Raw genomic sequence first — 20061 nt, forward strand, 5'->3', positions numbered from 1 at the left:
ATGTGTTTAGGCAACAACTTCGCATTATTAGATAGTCCCATTAAAAATGAAATAATAAACCAAAGAACGAAAAAGAACGTAAACCGTAAACCGGTTCCGAGCCTTGACTACTAGTGTAAAACACAGAGAATTAATATTTTATATTGGATCTAGAGGAGCACGGCGGTAATAACTACCAAACATCCTACTAGCTCGAGTAACATAACACAATGAGTACCACCATGTCAAATGCGGGACCGGGACTCCCGAGGTCCCTAGCATAGAGAAATTGCAAGGTAACAATAACTGGAATACCTGGAAGTTTGACATGGAGTGCGTATTGATGCACGATGATTTGTGGCAGTATATAGAGAAAGTTGCTGACACAACAGATGCTACTAGGACATAATAAGGCATTAAAAATATAGTACATTTCAAAAAATATAGTACTTTTAGATAAAATGCTTAACATAAGTGTAATATACGTTTAATCATACTTACTAGCACTCTATTAAGATTAGTTATGGTACCGATTTTAGAGCAAAAATGTAAAATTGATTGATTTAGTCGTTGAAGTTGTACTCCTTTTGTTACGTAATATCTAAATAACAAGTATTGGTTTCTATTAGCACGTCTTCTCATCTTGCCTTTTAATAATGAGGTCCCAAGCATGCGTCACCGGTAATATGTGACGAGAAGGGACAGTTTTTAAAAATTCATCAAAAAACTATGGTAGTAAATTATACAAAATGATGTATAAGAACAGTTTTAGCAAATGTTGTAGATTGTTTAAGTATCAAAATTACGTTGAAATTAAGTCGATTTTCAGAGAAATTGTCACTTGTATTGAAGTTAGTTCTGGAGAAAATTGATTACGTCTAACTTTCATTCAAATAACTAAATTCAAATTTATAATAACAAAAATGTAGTTTATTAAAGTTGAAGTACAGGATATGTGTAATAAAAAATTACCATTTTTAGCAGTCCAAACTTTACGAAATTTACAAATAAGATCAACAAAATCAGTGCTTTACGCGCGTTTACCTAAACGTCCATCAGAAAAACAATCATCACTAATTAAATGAGTCTATTTAAAAAAAATGAAAGATAACAAGACGCGCTAATAGAAACGAGTACTTGTTATTTCTAATAGTTAACAGAAGTTGTACAATTTCATCGACTAAATCTATGAATTTGACATTTACCTCTTAACTATACCTTTTGTGTAGACCACTCTCTGTTGTCAATATCATCCTATTCCTAGACTCCTGGGGGCCTACCGCGAAATCCGAAATTCGCGAATTGCGGGGATCTTTCTCTTTTACTCTCACTAAAACGTAATTAGAGTGACATATCATGCCATCAGTTATAGACCTAACATCCTGTATACTATCTTTTATTTGGGAGTTTTCAGAAAATAGTGTACAGTCAGCGTCAAATACTTCGTAGCAGTCAAAGTGGCCAAATAGTTCGGTACACCATACTAAATATATGGTGTACCGAACTATTTGGCTACTTTGGATGCTACAAAGTATTTGACGCTGACTGTACCTACCCAATAAGCGCGAGTGGATAAGAAAAGATAATCTCTGTCCCTTTTGTGACGACAGTTAAGCATTAAATCTTTATGAGAATACATTTTTTACATTGTAATATCGCTTATAGTTTATGAAATTAACACCAAAACCAAGTTTTTATTGAAAAATATATAAATAAAACACATTTCTTATAGATTGTATTTATTTTATTTTATTAAATGACTTCACCCGTTCGTGAAAGAAATAATATGATTGGATGTCTGTTACCTGGTACTGGTAAAGCGAAGTAAGAGGAAATGTCTAAACATATATTAATTTATTTGTCTTCTTCTTTATCCTTGGATTCTTTCGATTTAGGCTTGAGACTTCTTTCTCTGTCCCGGGACCTGTCTCTGTCCCGCGACCGGTCTCGTTCGCGGTCGCGTGAGCGCTCGCACTCGCGCTCGCGTTCGCGCGATCGCTCTCGCAGCCGCGGCGAGCGGGAGCGTGACTTGTGCCGTCGGGATCGTGACCGTGACCGTTCGCGTCTATACGATCTGGAGAAAAAAAAGCAAGGTAAATATTTTTTCACCACACCAACTGGTAAAGGCCCTCTTGATTGTTCAAATACGAATGAGAAGTTGCATTTTATCCACATGCGGGGCAAAGTAATCAGATGCAAATTTTGAGTCGTTTCCTTATGTTAGCTGGTAGAATTGACTTTCAAATGATGATTTTGGATGATCAATATTTAATTACGTCCATTTGGATTTGATTTGTTTGTTTTTTTGCTATTTCATAGTTATTATTTTCCTCGCGTTGGTGTGGTGAAAAATGTTGTGTTTCACTCGGAGGCCAAGTTTGTTTAACCCTCGTGCCTTGAAACCCTCGCAACGATCAAGATTCCACTTCTCGAACCACTCGCTACGCTCGTGGTTCAATTTTGGAATCTTTCGCTTGCTCGGGTATCAATATTAGCACGAGCGGTTAAACAACAACTTTGCCCCCTTGTAAAACAAATAACTATTTTCTACTTCTCTACTGTTATCTGTCAGCGATTTCGTGATGCCAGGGAGATAAGTCCGAATCTCTTCGACACCAGTTGGGTCAATAACTATGTATAACCAAAATAATTATTATCGTTCACGAAGAACGGGTATAAACGAACCGATTGTCTAGACATTCTTTTTAATATTATTCCTTGCGTATCCAGCAGCACTTACCACGCTTTGGTGATTCCAGCAGTCAGGATTTCGCGTTCAGTTTTATTAAATGTCCTAGAATTGTACAGTCAGCGTCAAATACTTTGTAGCAGTCAAAGTGGCCAAATAGTTCGGTACACCATACTAAATATATGGTGTACCGAACTATTTGGCTACTTTGGTTGCTACAAAGTATTTGACGCTGACTGTACCTCTGGCAACATTAATATGGAAGCTCTCGGAAGGAAGGTTAGTCTTCCGCCATTTCGACTCGTAAGGACGGGCCGGGCGCGTCCTGGGCCCTCTGACACATTTGTTCATACGAAAACCCCAGCAAGATGATTTTCCTCCGATAGCCCGTACCAGTCGACCTGTACACCTGGCACCGTCCGAGGCGGACCTCCGGCCAGGCGGTTGAGAGAGTCGTCGACTGCCGCTACTGAGAGCCTTTAACCTTTAACCCTTTTCCAGGCATAGTACGATTTATCGACCACATACACGCCATTAGAATTTCAACTTTAGCATTCCGATTTAAGGTTAAAATTAGATTACACTTTCAGGAAATGTTACTTGTCTTCAAATGAATCATCAAAGCTGGATTAATTGGAATATATTTGGATTTTTTGGGAAAACCTTGTAGATTGGTGAGGCCTGGAAAAGGGTTATCTAAACAAACCTTTTAGTTTTTACCTCTTATTGAATAAATTTACCATAGCGCAATCGAAGAAGTGTCACCAAAATTTGAATAGCTATTGAGGATAGTTTAATTTTAATCATCCCGACCAATAAATTGTCTATCCACTATTTGTTTGTTTCGTTTCCTTCAAATACCTATAGTTAAAAAAAATAGTATGTCACAATCTAACAGAATCAATATTAATACAGTTTCAAACTAAGTATATTGCCGTCATCTTACAAAATATTCATTAGGTTTTATAGCAGAAACAATTGCTTCATAAGTCAGAAACGCTCATGTGACACCCCTATTATAGCAACATCCATAGACTAAGAAGAATGCTTAGCGTGTTAGTCTCCATAGGCTACTGTGACTAAAATAGAGAAAAAAAATGTCCAAAAAATGAATTTAGCAAGGAGAAAGTACCACGGCCCATGAGTTACGGAGGAGGTGAAATGAGAAGGTGTCGCTACCCAGCCGGGCCGGGCGGCTCGTTTCTTAGCTGTATACTTCTGGTTTGTTTACCTGTATGATTCTACTAGTTTAATAGACTCTCGGACAAATAATACGGGTCAGGGACAAAAACCCTTATAATTTGCAAATGAATAGCGGTGTGTGCAGGAAACTGTGTATTATAGATAAATTAATATCGAATTGAATTGAACATTCAATGTTCTACAAGAAATCTGGAAAAAGTTTTATTTAGAAAAAAAAAGTCGAATTTGGTACTAAATGCAAATTGAGCTTATTTCACTTTTGCTTATTTTCTCACTTTTGTTTTCAATCTGTCAAAGCAAAATGATAAAAGGCAGTTATTGTTGTCTTTGAAGGTTATTATTGAATTACTATCATGTCGCTAACACAAGATGAATGTACACGTATCATCAATGTTACCAAAAGGCAGAAGTCAGAGATATACAGCAAGAAGAACAGGCGTGTCACTATCTACGGTGCAGAGTCCTCCAACGTTTCCTAGAAACTGACAGGAACCTTCGAAGACCAGGAACAGGCAGGGCGAGATGTACTACGGCTAGAGAAGATCGATTTATTGTTACAAGCATGCTTAGAAATCGGCATCTCACTGCAGTTGAAGTCAAAAACCAACTTCGGGAGACCCGAAGAGATGACATCAGCGAGTGGACTGTTAGGCGGCGGCTTCGTGGAGCTAATTTCACCCCACATAGACCGGCAAATGGCCCAAAACTTGACAGAGGACATCAGGAGAACACAGGCGATGGGGTGACGAAGAATGGGCAAGAATTATGTTTTCTGACGAATTCAGATTTATGCTCTATATACATGACGGGCGGCGAAGAGGTTACAGATGGCCAGGTGAACGTTTTATTCCAGCACGTTTTGAAGAGCGTTCGGCGGTGGGTCTGTTTTGGTTTGGAGTGGAATCTCTTCAGAGAGTCGCACGGAATTAGTTTTGATAGAAAATGGAACGTTAACTAGTGCCAGATATGTGGACGAGATTCTTAATGAGCATGTCGGCCTATATTTAATTAATATGGGTGAAAACTCCATGTTCATGCATGACAACGCCAGGCCGCACACAGCTCAGATTGTAGAAGATTATTTTGAGGAGGTTGGCATCAACACTATGAACTAGCCCTCGAGAAGCCCGGACCTAAATCCGATTGAGCACGTATGAGACGAGCTCGGGAGGCGTGTAAGAAATCGAAACCCCGCCCCAGCTACACTTAAGAGACCTGAAACAGGCGTTAGTAGAATAATGGGCTAATATCCCGCAAGAACGCATAAGAAACTTAATAAACACTATGCCCAATTGTTTAGAAGCTGTAAGAAGAGCCCGAAGAGGCAACACGAAGTATTAATGTTTTTTTTTGTTTTGTGTGTGAGGTTGAGAGTGTTGATATCGTGTTTACTATGTAATTTAAATAAACAAGTAAATATAATTTCTAACTTTTGATGATGTTTTATTAACTATGAATTTATCTATAACATACAATTTAATAGGGTTGTTTCCAATTTTTTGAAACGCTTGTATTACGTTCTATATTAACTAAAAGTTGCCCTAAAATTCAACTTTTATACTAAAAACGGCTTTAAATATGTTAAATTAACAAAATATATTTTGAAATAATATTTCGCGCCCAAAACGCTCTTTGAAAATTGTGTGACGTCACAGTTTACGGTTAACTACATATACACGTAGAAGATACAAACTGTCAACTGACATTTGTCATTTGTTGTTTATTGCCTAACTGTCAACAGTGTCAATCTGAGAGTTGTGACGTCATCAGAATTTTCAATGACGTTTCGAGTTTGGTCACGAGACGTGTGCCAAAAGATATTTTAAATTCAATATTTACAAAAATATGGTCATTACAGGTCCCCTAAAAGTAGTTTAACATGTTCTTATAATCCAAAAGAATTTATTGGGATACAATTCTGCCCTATTTGTAGATGGAAACAACCCTATTCATGCTCCTAGCTTTATTATTTTAAGAGATATTCTAGTTTTTCATACTGACCCGTATTATTTGCCCGCGAGTGTAGTATTTTATCTCAACACATATCACAAACCCTCTATGATGCCTTCAAAATCCGCAAATAATGGCCAACATTACGATAAACTGTTTTGTTATAACAAATTTCTTATGTGTGATAATGTTGTAATAGGGAGTATTACGGCAATGTTCTGCCGCCAGAGTAAAGCACTAGCACCTTAGTAGACCATAGAGTAACGTATACATACTGTGCCTTAAACTGTCTTATGACAAAATTCACAGATAATAAAACATGACATTGATGCATCAAAGCAGTTTGTATACAAAGGGCCTATCGGGAAACACGAAAACCTAAATTTAGTTATCTGCGTCTTTTTTGCTCGAAGATTTTGATGGATTGTGGTAGTGGCGCCCCCTACGCAGAGGTTGGCGTAATATTCCTTATTGCTTCATAACTACAGCAATATCGATATGGTAGATTCAAATTGCACATATACATGCATGCATGGTATGGTGTACATTCAAATTTGGAACAACGCTGAAAAAAAGCAATTCGATTTGACCTCTATTCTTATATCAGTCGAGATACCGTTTTGTTCGAAATGAAATGTCAATTGCATATAATTATGAAAAATCTAGCATGTTAGTTTGTATCGAATGATACGGATATAGGCCACCGACTCTAGTTTGTCTCTGAATCGAATGCGTGAAAAAAGTTTTCATTTACCGCCATTTGACGTACAGTTTATCTTTTAATTTGTTTTAAGTATAAAATGGATTTGTTTTGTTGTTTTTAAAGTAACTATATCATTTATTGCATAATTATAGGTGTACAGATTATAATAGATATTTTGGTAGTATCGCTATTGTTATGTATGTATATTGGTGGTGGGTAGGGTTAAGTCTACCCGCGCGCCCTCTGGCGCCGGCATTTTTGTAACCGTCCCTTAGTCCGGTAATAAACCTATGTACTAACGCACGGTCTCCTAATTTACGCCTCCTAGAACCCTCCCTATCAGCCCTTAGGGCTTATATATAGCAATTGGCGACGGGATTCTTCGAACTTCACGCGAGCAGTGTTGGCAGTGGCTCGGGAACGCGTTAGTTTTCGCAGTAGTGAAGATAAAAATAATAGTGAGTGAGTAACAGCAAGATGGCGGTGGGCAAGGTGGAGCCGTTTGATATTCACAAAGGCAGCTGGGAAGCGTACAAGGACCGAGTGGAACAATATTTTGTGGTGAACGATGTCAAGGAAGACAGGAAAGTTCCAATGTTGATCACGCTAATGGGGGCCGAAGCGTACGAGATGCTAGTGACTTTGTGTACACCGGCGAAACCGTCGACATTAAAATACGACCAAATTCAGCAACTGTTAGCAGATCATTTACAGCCTACGCCCAGTGTTTTGGCCGAAAGGTACAAGTTTCGCCAGCGTAAACAAACAAAAAGTGAATCAGTAGCAGATTACTTAGCAGATTTGAAGAAATTAAGTAGATTTTGTGACTTCGGAACTTGGTTGGACGAAAGTGTAAGAGACCAGTTTGTGTGCGGTTTACATAGTGAGAGCATTCGTTTAAGGTTATTCACGGAAAAGGACCTTAAATTAAAAACGGCTACGGACTTAGCGGTTGCAATGGAGGCGGCAGAATTTAATGCAGCGGAGGTAGCTCGTAAAAATAATCCGGGTGGCGAGCGTGAGACCGCAGGTTGCTATGCTATTAGCGAAGCAACGGGTGCGAGCGATATGTTATGGGCTAGAGCGAGAGGCAACACACGGGCAGCGGCAAGCCGCGCCGAAGGCACGCGAGGCGGCGCGACGACAAGCGGGAGCGGGCGAGCATGGCCGAGCGGCCCGAACGGACAGCGTAGATATGGCGGCGCTGGAGTGACATTGACAGCTGCTCCTCGATCAAAAGTAGGTCACGGTCAACTTTGTTCCGTGTGTGGCCGGGATCATTCCAGTGAAACGTGCAAATTCAAATTGTATTCATGTCGTGTGTGCAATCAGGAGGGACACTTAAAGAAAATGTGCCCGCGATTGTCGCGTTCCGTGGGACACCATTATGTTATTACGGAAACGGGAAACCATGGAAACCAATCGATCCCCGAAGATGATTTAGAGGTAAATCTTTCTTTTGTTAGACAAAACAAGTGTGATTCTAAATATCCGCCGTATAAAATGATGATAAATGTAAACAACAGGGACCTATTCATGGAAATTGATACTGGCAGCAGAATTTCATGTATTAGTACGCAATTTTATAAAACTCATTTTAGTGATTGTGTGTTAGATGCCAGCAATTTGGGGTTATGTTATCTTACAGGAGAAAGTGTGCCTACATTAGGAATAATAAAATCTGTTGTACGTTTGGGCAAATTGAGCAAAGTTTTGGACTTGTACGTAGTAGATAATGGCAAAGAGAATTTGTTAGGAAGAGAGTGGTTAATTGAGTTGGGTATTATTAAGAGGGTTGAGCAACAGTTAGAGTTAATGCACTTTGTAAAAACGAATGAAGTTTTTGATTTGACGGAATTTAGTTCCAGATTTAAAGACGTATTCTCGGAGGGGCTGGGTCGGTACAATGGCGGGCTGGTCACGCTGCGGGTGAGAGACGGCGCCAGGCCGGTATACCTGCGCGCGCGGCCGCTGGCGTACGCCCTTCGTGAACCGGTGGAGCGGGAGCTCGAGCGACTGCAGCGTGAAGGTGTCATCACACCAGTAGAAACAGCGGACTGGGCAACTCCGATTGTTCCCGTGGTCAAGTCAGATGGATCTCTCCGGATTTGTGGCGATTACAAGATAAGTTTGAACAAGTATTTAGAAGTAGATCGTTTCCCCTTGCCAAGAGTGGAGGATTTGTTTGCCAAATTACATGGTGGTAAAAAGTTTAGTAAGATTTGACCTGTCACAGGCATATGCACAGCTAGTTCTGGATGATACCTCCAAGTATACCGTCATAAACACACACAAGGGGCTGTTTAAATATAATCGTCTTATATATGGCCTATCCTCAAGCCCGGGAATTTTTCAGAGGATTTTGGAGCAAATGTTTGTAGACATACCTCGAGTTGGTGTGTTTTTAGATGATGTGGTAATTACAGGATTAGACGATCAAGAACATTTAAAGAATTTAACTGCCGTTTTTGAACGACTACAAAAATATGGTTTAAAAATTAAAAAAGAAAAATGCTCTTTCATGTCGGAATCTATTACATACTTAGGTTATGTGGTAAATAGTGAAGGTATTCATACTTGCCCTAAGAAGGAATATTGAATGCAACTACGCCAAGCAGTGTAGCTGAGCTGAGATCTTTTATAGGCATGACAATGTACTATGCTAAATTTGTACAAAATATTAGTACAATAACTCAAGGGAACGAATGATAACTACCATCTCCGTAGCAATGCGCATAAAAACAGACTGATCGCTGATCCGCACAGACTCGCTAAGTCCCAGCGATCTGTATACTGCGCTGGACCATCTGTTTACAACCGCTTACCCGATAGTATCAGAAACACAGCTACCGCCGCGGTCTTTAAGTGTAAATTAAAAATGTGGCTCATGAGCGAAGTGTTCTACGATTACGCAGAATACTTTAACCTACCTATTATAATTTAAAGTAAATAATATTATTGTTTCTGATTATATAAATAATATTGTTGTTACTATTATAATTTGAACTTTTATACATTGATTTTATAATGAATAATTAATTAATTCAACACTGTGTTTTCATAATCGTAATTACAAGGTATAAAGTACAGAATGTACTCACTATCAAGAAATGACTTGTAACTTTTTGTTATTAATAAATATTTGTATTTGTATTTTGTATTTGGCCCCATTATATGCACTATTAAGGAAGGAAATTAAGTTTAATTGGACAGCTGAGTGTGATAAGGCCTTTAATAAAATAAAGCAATTATTGTCTTCCAGCAAGGTGTTGGTGCACTATTCGCCAGAGCTGCCGCTGATTCTGACTACTGATGCCAGCAGCCATGGAGTGGCCGGCGTAATATCCCACACTATGCCTGATGGTACAGAGCGAGCTATAGCATATGCTTCACGAGTTTTGAATAAAGCAGAGCGAGCATACTCACAGATTGACAAAGAAGCGTTGGGAATCATATACTCTGTAAAAAAAAAACCATCAATACCTGTATGGTCGTCGGTTTATTTTAAGAACAGATCACAAACCATTAGTGACTATTTTTGGGGACAAAGCCGGTATTCCAGTAATGGGTGCTAGGCGCTTGCAAAGATGGGCAGTGATCCTAGGTGGCTATCAATATGACATTGAATAAAGCATAGTTCATATAGAATTGGTACGCACTAGAAGATTGTTATTTTTTTAAGTTAATTAAATAAGAAAGTTATGAATGGTGAATTTTAAATAGTAATGTATTTAGCTTTCAAATATGTATAAATTAAAAAAAAAATCTCTGTTATGTTAATAATTACGAACTGTTTTCATAATGGACCCCCGTCATTTTCTGCACAACACTTTTGTCGACATTTTTGGCGTGTTGATTTCTTGTAGATCGCAATGAATTGATACCCTGGACAATTTGACTAGTCTTATTTAATTTTATTTCATGATTGCCCAATAGTATTTGATAGATTGAAATTGGGGACAATTCGAAGGATTCATCTCGCGGGGTATGTATTTGGCCTGATTATTAGCATACCATGCCAAAACTTTTTTTGAGTAGTGGCAGCTGGCTAAATCTGGCCAACATTTCACAGGACCGTTATGGGATCTAATAAATGCCAATACTCATTTCTCTAAGCACTTTTTAATATAAAGGTCCGACTTCATTGTTGACTATGTTATAAAGCTTTTCGTCTTACAGCCGCAATTATAAATTCCTTGCCATATCATATGTTTTTTTGCGAACTTGTCAAGTTTCACGAACTTATATTTTTCGGGTAAATGACCTCTATTATTGGCCATATAAAACTTCGAACCGAGTAGTTGATTAAAATCGAGTTTTACATACGTCTTGTCGTCCAACTACAAGCAACCTTCGAATTCTGTCAATACTGGGTCGTACAATAGTCGAGCTAGTGTTTTAGCTTGTCGGATCTGTTTAACAGTCCGATTTGGCTGTTTTATTGCTCGATAGCTCTTATAGCCACCTCTGAGGTGAATCATCTTTATCTTTCTAGAAGTTTCTTTGATTTTTTGGGATAAATCGTAATTAGACCGTTCTGAATTTTGTTTGAGTGACCTTAGGTCTTTTTTCCCAAAATCTTGTTATTTGTCCCAGACCTCCGATTAGTTTGTGTTTTCCTGTCAGCTGATAGAGTCTCCTTGTAACGTTTTATGACTCCACAAATACTAGCTTTTAACATCTTAAGCGACTTAGCTGTCTTTGTCGATCTGGGATCGATAAGAATTTTCGAAGTATTTGTGCACAATCAATCTCCTGTTCTCAATTTTCATGGTCGAAAACTTTAAAATGCAAAAAGCTAGGAAAAAAATATTTTGACAATTAATACTTTGAAGGTTGGTGATTGAACTGTAATTGTCAATTTTTTTCCCGCCATGGAATTATTATTTTTTAAACATTGCTAATTATGTGCCAATTCTATATGAACTATGCTTTACATTCCTACAGCTAAGAATGCAGCGGATGCATTATCAAGATTACCATCAACTAGTCAGGATGTCAAGGACTATACAGAGGTAACATATATAAACTTTGTGCAAGATTTCCTGCCTATAACGAGCCAAAAGGTGAGGAAGGAGACAGAAAAAGATGAAACATTAAGGAAAGTAAACCAATTTTTAAGCAGGGGTTGGCCAAGTCATTGTTCAGAAGAAGAAATTAAACCATATTTTGCACGAAGACAAGAACTATATACTGATTCAGGCTGCGTTATGTGGGGGTACCGGATGGTGATACCCGCAGCACTGCGTCCTAGTATTATGAAGGAATTACATAGCAGCCACCAGGGTATGGTGAAGATGAAGGGCATAGCCCGCAGTTTCGTTTGGTGGCCGGGTATTGATAAGGAAATTGAACAAATTTGCAAGCTTTGTGCAATCTGTGCGGCAGACGCAGCAGCACCTACGAAGTCAGCACCTCAACCCTGGCCATATCATGAGCAAGCATGGAGTAGACTGCACATGGACTTTTTAGGTCCCTTTGAAGGAAGAACGTTCTTTGTCATTGTAGATTCAACAACAAAATGGATTGAAGCTTTTGTGATGCAGAGGACTACAGGGACCGCTGTGATTAAGGTTTTAATGGAGATATTTGCTCGCTTCGGGTTACCAAAGGAAGTGGTTTCAGACAATGGGCCACCCTTTACGAGTCAGGAAGTGGATCAATTCATGACCCGGAATGGAATTAAACACACTTACAGTGCACCATATCATCCAGCTTCTAATGGAGCCGCGGAAGGTGCTGTCAAGCTATGCAAACGGGCTCTGCGGAAAGCCACCAAGGTAGACTTGGATGTGGCATTACAAACATTTTTATTCAACTATAGGAATTGTCCACACAGTACAACAGGTGAGTCCCCAGCCACGATGTTACAGAAACGAGCTCTTCGCTGAAGTTCGCTGTAGGCTAGACTTACTTCAACCAAGTGCCACAGTGGATCAACGAGTCAGGCAAGCCCAAAACAAGCAGGTGGAAAGGATCACTAACCAACCAGCACATCAAATGGAGCAAGGAGATCCAGTATGGTTGCAGGAATACAGCGGTCTTGATAAATGGGTGGCGGGAACAATATCAGAGGTAAAAGGGAACCGCAACTACGTTGTGACAAGGGAAAACGGTACCACCAGTCATAGGCACACGGATCAACTAAAGAAAAGATTCAAATATTGTGTACCGCCCGGAACCCAATTTGGAAACGTGGAGGGTATAGGTAAAGAGGTAACACAGCCGGTCGAGCTTCCGATCCAAACCGCTCAGGACGCGCACACGGCGTCCGCGCAGCCCGGCACCAGTACCGACCCGCCCGCTCAGGTCAGAACTTATGAGAGTAAAAGATTTAGGCGCCCACCCGTCAGATTTGGCTTTGAGATAGATTAAGTTATGTTAAACTTATGTTTTCGTCAATTGTTTTTATAATTAAGGCAAATGTCCTAGTGCCTGACAGACGTTTTTTATAATTCTGGTGCATCATGGATCACCTTGGTTAACTTAAAAAGATAACCTAATGTCACGAGGTCAAGCCCTGGAACACTTGAGATAATTTAGATGTTAATCCGTACTGTTTAAGAAAAGGGGTGTTATGTATGTATATTGGTGGTGGGTAGGGTTAAGTCTACCCGCGCGCCCTCTGGCGCCGGCATTTTTGTAACCGTCCCTTAGTCCGGTAATAAACCTATGTACTAACGCACGGTGTCCTAATTTACGCCTCCTAGAACCCTTAGGGCTTATATATAGCAGCTATAATTTGCCTGTCAGGCGTACAATATAATATTACTTAATTCTAGATGAACTGTTAACAATGTTTGTATTTGCCATATTTTTTTCTTTTCAGCTATGTTTTACATAACAAGAAAACTTAAGGCAAGTGCTTAACATATTACTAAGCTGTAGAGAAATAAATACACGAAAACTACGAAATATCACAACGAATAACTTATTTACTACAAAATTAAAAACGCTATTAATTCAGAAAGCCTACTGTTCTGTTGCAGCGTTCCTGGAGGATAAGTACCTATAATGGAAGAATTGTTATTACCCCATTGCATTTGTTTTAAGAACTAGCTTTAAGAATTATTTTTAAGAATATACTTGCTATACCCTGTCAGGGTCCATGTGATACTTTAATCTTTGTAACAACATATGTACCATGGTTTGCATAAAGGAAATATGAGAAATCTATATTGAAAAAAGTCATTTTATATTGTAAGGCATTTTTCAGAACTTGTATTATAGTATTTTATGCAACAGTTGTATAAGAAGGGTCAAAAAAGGCGAGTGGCGTGAGTTACAATGTGAGCCGGAGCCGAAGGCGTAGGCGAACATTGTAAAGGAATACGCCACGAGAATTTTTTGACCTACTTATACAACGTTGCATACAATATTTTTCCTACGAGTCAACAAAAATAAATCTTAATTTAGGTAAACAAATTACAGCAAAAGTATATAGCCAAGACGCGCGAGCATACCTTGTTACGCGCCCGACCCACCCCGGGCCGCGGCCGGCCGGTCGGCGACACCTCCTCGTAACTCATGAGGCCCTGGTACTTGCTACTTGCTAAATTAATTTTTTGGACAGTTTTTTCTCAATTTTGGCCACCGTAGCCTACGGAGACTAACAAGCAACGCTAAGCGGTCTTCGTAGTCTATGGGTGTTGTTATATTACGGGTGTCACATGCGTGTTTCTGACTTATGAAGTAATTATTTTTACTATGCAACCAAATGAATATTTTGTAAGTTGGCATCAATGCACTTAGTTTAAAACTGTATTCGTTTTGGTTTTGTTAGGTTGGTATAGCCATTAATCGCAGTAACATTATAGCTTATAAAAGCACAAGAGCTTTTATGAGGAATAGACAATATAGACTTTTCTTGAAATCTTTTATGTATGTTCTTATATTCGTGTTAATGAATGCATAAATGACAGATAACAGTAGAGGAGTAGGAAAAAGATTTTTTAAACGCCTTTACATCCTGATCTTTAATTGATTTTCTTACTTAACTCATTTGACTACCTATAAGGTTGTCTGAATCTGCAGATTTTTTTGGTAACTTGTCATTATTGAGCACACAGCTGCGATTTTAGATTGGGAAGTCGCTGTTGAAAGTCTTCCTTCTGGATGATCATCCGCAAGATAACACGAAAACAACTAAATTTATAAAATCTACCGCAGACAATCGCATAAGAACTGGGCTTCATTATAAGATAATATTCGAAGGCTGGTATAAAGTTGTTGTCGACTCAGGGCACATTGAAAGTCGCAAACAATTCTGGCACGAAAAAATTATCGAGATTAAATTATAAAAACGCTCAAAAATATTGCGTTGTTTATCAAAACAAAAATGTCATAAAAAGAAGTGAAATCCCACCAAAATATTTTCATGTAAAATGTTGCCAAGACGAGGCCATATGGTTCGCACTGTCAAAAAGTTAACAGATCTTATTTAGAGCCAAGTTTCTAACTCTACAAGCCCTAACTTCACCTCTACACCGTAGTAAAAATATGCGGCTTGGCAGTTTCGTTACTACAAAAGTATTATTATATATTTGTAGTGACCATAGCGCCATATTTCTCATAAACATACATATATGAACCATCTTTTTGAAAAGTGGACATTCTGACATGAGACATTGTGACCTGACTATTCTAGCAGTCGGGCATTACACCAGTTTGACTTACTCACAAAATTACTCTATGACTGCCATGTAGACTTTCTGGGATTAGGACAATAATTTGGACTTATTGCCAGTAGGACATTGTAACTCTGGACATTCTGGCACTCGGGCATATATGCCCCTAAAAGGCAAAAAGTTCATAATGGTAACCGGACCAGCACCGGTATCATGGTCGCATTTTTATCACCTGTCAAGTCCTGCCATCTTAACCATCATCAAAAAAAAGCATCTTAAGTAGGGCTAAGATGGTCGGCTCTTTATCATTTGTCACCATGCCTGTCACGTTCTAACAAGTATGTAAGTGCGAAAATGACGGGCATAGTGACAAGTGATAAAACTGGAACCATACTGCCAACGCTGAGCTATGTTCCCACAAAGGAACAGGCTTAATATAACTATCCATATACTTACTTTTCTCGTATCCTGTCCGGTTTTATAGAACGCGACCGCTCACGTTCCCGTTCCCTATCCTCCTAAAAACAACAATAAAAACATATTAATAGTAATCTTCATTACTTATTATCAAATCGTGATTACAGTACCCGGCGACAAATAATGCACATTGATCATTGAAAAGAAACACAGCTAAATTAGCCGGCTTCGTAGAGCGTTGTCATATAATACCTATATGACGTTGTCTTAAGATGTCATTGTTAAAGTTCAAATGTCATCGCTTTGACGTAAACTAATAAAGTACATTATTTATTTAACATGTAACGTCACTTATAAAATTAGAGTTGGTATGAACTGAAGTCTTGTAAATCTCGAGTCGAGTCCTTTACTGAGTTTTTTAAGTGGAACTTAAAAGGGCGTTACGAGTCTTCGAATAAATTCTTGGTCAAAATGTTTTTCATCTCTCCTGTTCGGAAAGTGTGATTTTCATAAGCAGATAGCCGGGTGGAAAATAGCTTTTCCCACCCTAGGGTGGAAAGTAAATTTTATTTTTAAGTTATGCTGAGCAAGCTTATGCTATATAAAATAGACCCAGTGTCTGTACCTCCATTCATTTAAGGCGGTACAGAGTGTACAGACACCTATTGCTATCTCTTGAAAAAAGCTATTCAAATCATTCTACTATTCCACTCATTCATGGTGGTACAGACACCTATTGCTTTATCTTTCTGGCTCTTAAAAATAGGTATTAAAATGTCTGAAACCATAGACAATCTAGCAATTGAATGAATGAAATTATTGAATAATGGGTTTAATAGACTGAATTCGTACCCCATTTATCGGGATTGTATCAAAAATCGTTTGCGATTTGTTGCATGTGTTTTGTTTGTTGTCTATAGAGTAGAGCCCATTACAATGAAACTTTAACGGATAAAACAATACAATTGTTCAGTTCTGAATAGAAATGGATTTATCGTGCGATTCCAGCGACGAAGAAATTAATTCAACTCCCGAATCGATAAAAGTAGAGGCGAAAACGACGATCGATAGTTTGTTACCGGAATGTTCTACGGAGAGATACATGAAGGCATACGACCACTTTATAAACTGGGGAAGCGCTAAGAAAGTAAAGTCGCTGTCGGAAACCGCAGCGGCGTAGCGTATGTGTTTGCCGCCCGGGGCCGATCAGAAATTTTCCGCCCCAATTTACGACCAACATCACTTAGACAAGTCATAAGTTCAGTCACAAAGATTTTTACTGATAAAAAAGTTATAGGTACAGTTTTTACAGATTATTATATTTAATTTTCGAAGAAAATGGTATTAAATTTATTATTTTACTTTATTAGGTACACTAAACAGATATCGTACAATATCATGAAAAACATACAATTGCATATGATGGCTTAAAAATTAGCACGAGATTCAAAACAAGTGTACACAGCATGCTTTACAAGTAAGCGCAAATGTATAAAAAATCATGAAAAAAATACGCGGCCTCTTTAAGGTGATTTTGATCCCTATTTATTTATTTTTTCTGTTTTACATGGTTGAATCGTACATAAAACAAATGTTGGGTCTTTTATCTTTCATTAGATACTTAAATCATGTGTATTGGACTGGCAAAATTGCAACAGTACATGTTTTACCAAACCTACTCGTTGAATGGCAGTCAAAAATAAGCATGTTACTGAAAAGTACCCTAAGTATGAAGGTATTAGCTGAAGTATAAACTTGTCGAAGAACTAAATGCTGGTGATAAAATAGCGTTATAATAAAGTAGGTTCATATAAATAAACAATTGTACCTATTTTATTTATGTGACACTGATTTTTACTCCCTTTTGTGAATTATATTTTTTCACAATCCAGCCGCGTATTCGCGTCTAACGACAATCCCAAAGTAAACAAGTAGTAAATAAAGTCGCGATCTAAATTTTAAAACAATTATAATACGTTTTGATTATATAAAACAAGCTTTCAAATCATGGCTAACTTTTTTTATCAAAAACTTTGTATTACATATTATCAGTCAAAACCTTTGTGACATAACTTATGACCTGACTAGACAAAGTTGGGTATAAGTGGTAAAATACAAAAATATGTTCAAAAACCAAAACTCGACTACTGAAAATCTGGCTCATAAAAGCATGAAAAAAGAAAAAAATCTCATCTGAAGTAATCACGGAGAAAATATTGCATATTTACATCTTTTAAATAAAGAAATACAATATCTGCGCCCAGATTGCGCGCAGAGGGCACCGTGTTCAACTACGCCTCTGCATCACACGAATTGATCAGTAAAATGGAACACAAGAAGTAACGGAAAGAAATAATCCATGCTGAATAAAATTCATCATTACTTGGTTATGTAATCATACACCAATAAAACCTATATATTTGGAAAGCTAAAAAATGTTTTTTATTATGGGAACTCAATTACCGACATGGCTAAATTAGCTCAGGATGATCTTAACATTCTGTACAAGTGGTTTCAATACAATCTGCTTACAATCAACACTTCTAAAACCTCATACATCATATTCAAATCTAAAAATAAAACAATACCTAGTCACACTCCTTTATCAATCAACAATGTCACAATCAACCAATCATCACAGGCAAAGTACCTCGGCTTGATATTGGATAGTGGTCTGACGTGGAAGGCACACATAGATAAAATAAAATCAAAATTGTCTAGCATCATGGGTTCAATAAAAAACATAGTTAAATTCATTCCGCCTACTGTTAAATTTAATATATGCAACTCACTAGTTAAATCGCATCTAAATTACCTGATTGAAATATGGGGCAGTGCCGCGAAAACAAATCTTACGTATCTCCAAATTGCTCAAAATAAAATAATAAAACTATTGTTTAATTACGACTACCTAACACCGACTAATACAGTTTATTCTAAATCTAAACTAATGATCCTAAAACAACTATATACTTATAATACAATAATACTTATTAAAAAAATCCTCAATAAAACCATGCACTGTCAAACCACATTCAGAACAAATAAGGAAAGCGGCAAGAGAAACCTTCGTAGTGCAAATAAGTTATCCCTACCTTTTATACGAACAAAAAATTTTGGCACAAATAATATAACATATCAGGGTGCGCGAATGTACAATAATTTACCAGCAAATATTAAGAATGCACCAACCTTCAACATTTTCAAATACAAACTAAAAACATATGTTTTAGATAATATTTCAGCCACCTAAATCCGGCCCTGGCAAACGGCAACACGTTATCGCCTCGAACCTTGGTAACAAAGGAAACTATGCTTACCCGCCACATGTTTTAGAATCGCGCACTTTGGAATAAAAACATCGCAAGAAATTATTACCTGTTAAGTAGTTTATGTCAGCGGTGATATTGTATTCATTTTGTTATTACTATTCCCTACTAGAAATAAAAACAATATGTAATTTACATCACTATTAACGCTCCCTATATATATTTTTTGTATGTATCAACTTATCTCATTAAGTGAAATGTAATATTTCTTTTGAGATAAATAAAATATCTTTAACCCGAACCCGATTTAGACCCGTCCCCTCCTCCATTAACTAAAACCGGTCAATTTGTATTCAGGAGATAACGAGGATCCATACCAGTTACTTGTGGTTATTTTGACCATAGTATATAAATGCGATGTAGGTTAGTTTTAATGTTTGATAACATTGTATTATGTGTTGTTTAATTTTTCAATTAATTTTATTGGATTAAATGTCTTGATCTCATTTTCCGACAATGTGGTATCCTAAGACTTAGTCAAACTTTAACTAAAATTATTAGTTAGTAACTGATGAAGAGAATCGTTTCTTCTATCCAATTTGATAGTTTTTAGAGACATAATAATATTTATAGTAGATATAATGTCGCTTTTCTTACAAAAAAAACTGTTCAAAGCATTAAACTTCGAAGATACTTTTTTAATACAACAATGCATTACAGTCCAAGATCCAAGATCATATTTTCTCATGAATAAAATGTATCGGATAATATAGTGTTAGTATGTGCTTTTTCATCACACTTGTTCGAAAAAGATCTTATTTCAAGCAGGTGTACTGAAGGACAAAGACCTGTATTGTTCCCGCGGGAGTTATGGATTGTAAAAAAAAAGCTTCAACTACTTAGGGAATTTTAAAACAAAATATGTCACGAATTCATAGAAACCACGTAGTGTAAATGAGTTTTTCTCAAACTTGTAATGAAATGTTGACATGACTTCAAATTAGGTCCGGAAATACTACATATCAGGTGCGATGAGTGAAGATGATATGTAAAGGAATTTCATACAGCCTTATACACCTAGGCCTGTAAGGCAACCTTCTTTTGTTTTTAAACGTCAAATTATGGCACGTCTAGGCATTCAACCATAAAAAACATATAAGCAAAATTCTGCCATTGTGTTTTTTTTTTCTTTTTTTGTCCTTTTTTTTCTTTTTGTGTTTGTTG

At 37.5% G+C, this 20061-nt stretch overlaps 2 protein-coding genes across 3 annotated transcripts in view; one reads left to right on the forward strand and one right to left on the reverse strand.

Moving 5' to 3' along the window:
* Positions 1-1701: 1701 nt before the first annotated feature.
* Positions 1702-20061, reverse strand: part of LOC133528292 (pre-mRNA 3'-end-processing factor FIP1) — an 87011-nt gene continuing 68651 nt past the window's right edge. The window contains exons 9-10 of the mRNA XM_061865625.1: positions 15608-15669; positions 1702-2053 (exon numbers count right to left, since the gene is read on the reverse strand). Of these exons, the coding sequence (XP_061721609.1) occupies positions 1834-2053; positions 15608-15669 (282 nt within the window). The 3' untranslated portion in view covers positions 1702-1833. The remainder of the gene's footprint in view (positions 2054-15607; positions 15670-20061) is intronic.
* Positions 6666-9009, forward strand: LOC133528341 (uncharacterized). Of its 2 annotated transcripts, none has more exons than XM_061865710.1 (2): positions 6666-7970; positions 8393-9009. In XM_061865710.1, the coding sequence occupies exons 1-2, from the start codon at positions 7002-7004 to the stop codon at positions 8396-8398; spliced, it is 975 nt and encodes a 324-aa protein (XP_061721694.1). In that variant the 5' UTR covers positions 6666-7001; the 3' UTR covers positions 8399-9009. The 2 variants fall into 2 exon arrangements, with proteins under 2 accessions (XP_061721694.1, XP_061721685.1); XM_061865701.1 differs by having other exon boundaries at positions 6691-7970; positions 8387-9009.

The sequence above is a fragment of the Cydia pomonella genome, chromosome 1 (assembly GCF_033807575.1).
Source record: "Cydia pomonella isolate Wapato2018A chromosome 1, ilCydPomo1, whole genome shotgun sequence".
Lineage (NCBI taxonomy): Eukaryota > Metazoa > Arthropoda > Insecta > Lepidoptera > Tortricidae > Cydia > Cydia pomonella.